General features: G+C 44.8%; 1 protein-coding gene across 4 annotated transcripts in view; it reads right to left on the bottom strand.

Moving 5' to 3' along the window:
* The window catches only part of abcd1 (ATP-binding cassette, sub-family D (ALD), member 1), a 21943-nt gene that overhangs the window by 11101 nt on the left and 6025 nt on the right, over positions 1-4817 (bottom strand). For 3 of the 4 annotated variants that reach the window (XM_020613812.1, XM_020613810.1, XM_020613811.1), the window contains exons 2-5: positions 2607-2872; positions 2435-2544; positions 1243-1400; positions 933-1120 (exon numbers count right to left, since the gene is read on the bottom strand). In XM_020613812.1, coding sequence (XP_020469468.1) covers positions 933-1120; positions 1243-1400; positions 2435-2544; positions 2607-2735 — 585 coding nt within the window. In that variant the 5' untranslated portion in view covers positions 2736-2872. Of the gene's footprint in view, positions 1-932; positions 1121-1242; positions 1401-2434; positions 2545-2606; positions 3663-4817 lie in introns of those variants that run through there. The other variant, XM_020613813.1, reaches the window with a different exon arrangement.

Here is a 4817-nt window from a genome sequence, read left to right as displayed (position 1 = left end):
GATTTTAGCATATGGCTGCAATATAACAAAGAGTGAAACATTTAAGGGGGTCTGAATACTTTTCTTACCCACTGTAGATACTACAGAGACTTTTCTTCCTGGTTAGATAAGAGGAAAACCACTTACAAACAGCTCCAGATAGGCCGACACGCTCACTCAGTCTATTAAAAAGAAGCTGGTGGTCCACAGTATCTAAGGCTGCTCTGAGGTCCAGCAGCACCAGAACTGAAGACTTATTGTTATTGAGAATTATTCTGTCATTCGCAACTTTTAGTGAGACTGTTTCTGTGCTGTGATTGTTCCTAAGCCCTAACGGCAACACTTCTAATTTCATGTTTAAGTTTAAAAAGCTACATAGCTGATTAGAGCCTAGTTTCTCTAAAAGATTACCAAAAATATAAGGAAACTGATTTGAATAGGCAGAAAACTGAAAATTATAAAAACACTCAAACAAAACAAAGCAGGAAAAACAGAAGCAGCCATCCTGTCTGTAGTTAGAGAATAAATAAAGAAGAACTCAAACGAGTGTGGGACTTTAGGTACTTAAGTTATAGGAAGTGTGACAGGACAAAAAAAATACATCCTAAAAACACTGCACAGCTGTGCAAAACAACAACAACAATAAAAATGTTTATTTTGTAAAACTTTTGTACTTTTCTCTGTTTTGTTTCACTTCTCGTTTCTGTATGTGCCGTGTTTTATTCTGATGTGAAGCACTGATGTTATAGTGAAACACATGGTTTCATTCATTCATCCATTTTCTACCGCTTAGTCCCTGAACGGGGTCACGGGTGGGGCCGGAGCCAATCCCGGCCGGCAATCGGGCGAAGGCGGGGTACACCCTGGACAGGTCGCCAAGCCATCGCAGGGCTACACATGGTTTTGGTGTCTCTATTTATTCTTTAAGTCCCACTTGTGTGTGTGTGTGTTACCTGGTTGGAGAAGTACAGCTGGTAGGCATGGCTGACCAATCGGCTCCTGAAGCTAAGGCTCAGCTGACCCTCCAGGAACCTGATGCCACTGTTGATGAAAGTTGCAGGAACTGCGACGAGAAGCCACTTAGAGAGCTGCAGCACGAAGGCCCGAGGGTCCTTCTGTACGATACACTTCACTATCGCACCTGACAGATTGATATTATTGATTATTAACTATGTTTTTACTCAGCGCACAGTGTAGCAGCACATACGGCGAAACAGTGGTGTGCTCACAGGCCTTGTCGTGAACACACTGACAGGCACTGACCGTCCAGAGCAGCGACGTAGATGGATAGGAAGGTCCTGGACATGAGAGTGAGTGAGTGCAGAGCGAGCAGACCGACCTCTGGGCACAGGAAGCGTGGAAACAGGAACTTTAACAGACGAGACAGCCTGAGGACAAAGTCCCTGTTCACTGCCGGAGACCTGAGGACACACAGAGACAGGCATCTCTAACTAGGTTCATCCAGGGGGTCAGATTAACAGCTGTGGGTTAAAAGTCAGGCTTTATGGCGTCATACCTGTGGACGGACAAAATGTCTGTCATACAGACCCTGTCAGTCACGCGGACACACAAAGCACAAATTGGCCTTAATCCAAACCTGACTCAAACCTTCAAACATAAAACCAAGCCCGAAGCTTCACGCTGCACGTTGACGTTGTCAGGACTGGCCAGAAGAGTCCTCACAGTGCTGGTTTCTAACAGAACTGCCTTGTGTTTGCTGCTATTCACAGTCTCCCCCCTCAATTCCATGGGTGCGGCTACACTGCATCCCGTCTGCAACATGGCTTTGATCAGTCCTCTGTGCGGCTTCGTCCCCCAACGGGCCTGTCTGCAGGCTTCATAGGCTTTGTAGTTAAGTGGTTTCTTTTTTGTCTGTTGTGTTTATTGTTCTTAATTCTTACTTTGTTGTCTGTAGCCTACAGATAAAGACTACAGTTAATGGTTAAATTTAACGGTTACAGTTAACCCGCAAGGAAAAGATTTGTGGCTGTGTTTCAGTGGTTAATAGTACGTTCAACCTCATAAGCTAATCATTTGGTAGCCTGTTTCACACAGATATCTTTCAGGGAAAGCACTATCTTGATTGGTGGGTCCCACTTTGTTAGAAGTGTCCCAGATGCGGCATCCATCAAAAATAAACTAGCTGCATTTCTTTAGCAAAGTGGATTGGAGAGCCACATGTGGGAGGGATCCAAGATATGATGCAGCCAGACTCAGTGGAATCACAACCATTGACTAGACTGGCAGCAACCAGCTCTGGTGACCGCTTCGCAGACAGAACGCAATGCAGCTGTAACCAGTGGAAATGAGGGGTCAGTATATCTATTCAGCCTAGTTATGTACAGTACAGTTCATACAAAACCAGTACATTCCTCTGACCCTGTTTGTTCACTATACAAATAAAAACTGACTTAACTGTGTCCCCACAGCCACAGACAGGTACACTGACACCTACCTGCTGTCGCTTTTCTTCCTCCCTCTGCTGTTCTCCAAGGAGCTGCGGGTGGAGGTGGCCACGCCCACAGGGAGGTTGTCCTTACCCACCCTTTTACCAACTGCATACCTCTGGAAAAAAAAACAGTTACCCGTTTCTGAGTGTGTATGTGTGCACATGTGCACTGTCTCACCTGTATCCTCCTCCAGACGAACGGGGACAGTTTTCTGACAGCATAGGTGGCGAGTAGCAAGGCCAACAGCTTCCTGAGCTTGGAGCTCTGCCTCAGCTGAGCCGGCAGCTTCTGATAGGTCAGCTGCATGCTGACAGACAGGTAACAGATGACCAATCAGACGACAGTAACAGGACCACAAGAGGAGTCCAAACTGAACTTGGTCCTGGGGGCCCACTGAGGACTCCGTCACGAAAACGTGATGAGCTCAGAGTCAGGTCCTGCACCTGCACAGGTTTGAGAGGTTGTTGTGAGCTGGAGATAATACCTGGACATCAGAGAGGGTGGATACATTCAGACGACATCACAGTGTCAACCTCAGGTGAGACACAAGCACCTGGCCATCATCACCTGCACGCAGCCGACACGCAGCTCAGACAAAACTCTGCCAAAACACCTGCTAACAAACAACAAGTTCTGCTTCATCTACAACTATTCATGACTTTGCTTCAGAAGCTGACGGTGAACTTAAAACCATGAACCTCTGCAGCAGCCTGGTCCTCTCTCTGTCTCCAGCTCATCGATTTATTTCTGTCTATAAACATATTTCACACAAACTTCATCTTCCAACCAGAGCCTCAGATCCCAGGACACAGATCTGCTGTGTCACAGTGCAGCTTACTAGTGTATACCAGTTTAGTAGTACCGGTTACTACTTTAGCACTAGTGTATAGTAATTTAGCAACACTAGTTTCTGTTGTTCTCAGCTTACTGTAGAGTTCACGCTGTCCTCTGCTTTACTGTCTAGGTGTCGCTGAGACTAGGACTTGTGCTCGGGCAGCAATATTGTTGTTTTATGGCTACAAAGTTGGATCACTGATGTTTTATTGTCTATCACGATTAAACTTGATTGTTGAGACAGCGCCCAGACCCTGAAGAGAAAGCTTTGTCTAAGAGAGGTTTGACATGATGGTATGTGTAGCGCATTATGTCGTGAAACTTCATTATCAACCGTGTTTAAAGTATTTGCATTTTGTTATGGTATTTACTAATACTTTATAGCCGTCCCTGGTGGGCTAGTGGTTAAGGCGCAGCGCTCTCACCACGGTGCCCTGGGTTCGAATCAGAGTTGCGTCAGGAAGGGCATCCGGTGTAAAACACGTGCCAAATGTCAACATGCGAGTCGTCAGTGTGACAATTTGCTGTGGCGACCCCTAAACAGGAAAAGCCGAAAGTGACTTTCTTATTTACTAATACTTTATGCAGCATTTTGTGTGCATTATTTAATAAAACTTCATTAACAGCGTGGTCTGCGAGGCTCCTGTGTTCGGTGATTTTACTAACTTGTGACTGTACAGGACAGTAAAGGTGCAACTGACTGTTAATTCAACTGCCGATCAGTTCCCAGATTAATCAATTCACTGTTTAGTTTGTTAAGCATCAAAAACGGGAAGCACGGTAATGTGGAGAAGCTACCTGAGAGGCTGCAGCTTTACTCAAAACACCGATGGACTATCAGAATAGCTATGGCCCGATCCGACAGCTGACGACCCGCCGCAGCCGCACAGTTGTGTATCATAAAGGTATGTGCCAAAAAATTAGAATATCGAGGGAAAGTCCATTTATTTCAATAATTTGTTTCAAAAAGTGAAACTTGTATGTTATATTAGTTCACTACACACAAAGTGAAATATTTCAAGCCTTTATTTGTTTCAATTTTGATGATTATGGATTAAAGACAAAAAAAAACCCAAATCCAGTATTTCACAAAATTAGAATATTTCATGTGACCAATAAAAAAAGGATCTTAAACACATGTTGGCCTTCTGAAAAGTGTGTTAATGTACTGTATTATGTCCTCAGTACTTTGTTGGGCCTCCTTTTGCATTAATTACTGCATCAAGGCGACGTGGCATGGAGGCGATCAGCCTTTGACACAGTTGAGGTGTTATGGTAGCCCAAGTTGCTTTGATATTGGCCTTCAGCTTGTCTGCATTTCGGGGTCTGTGTTCCCTCATCTTCCTCTTGACAATACCCCATAGATTTTCAATGGGGTTTAAGTCAGGTGAGTTTGCCGGCCAATCAAGTACAGTTATTCCATGGCTATTAAACCAGGTACTGGTAATTTTGGCTGTGTGGGCAGGCGCCAAATCCTGCTGGAAAATAAAATCTTCAGCTCCAAAAAGCTTGTCGGCAGCAGGAAGCATGAAGTGCTCTAGAATTTCCTGGTAG

Source organism: Monopterus albus, unplaced genomic scaffold (genome assembly GCF_001952655.1).
Source record: "Monopterus albus unplaced genomic scaffold, M_albus_1.0 scaffold138.1, whole genome shotgun sequence".
NCBI lineage: Eukaryota > Metazoa > Chordata > Actinopteri > Synbranchiformes > Synbranchidae > Monopterus > Monopterus albus.
This window is presented reverse-complemented; position numbering and strand designations above follow the sequence as displayed.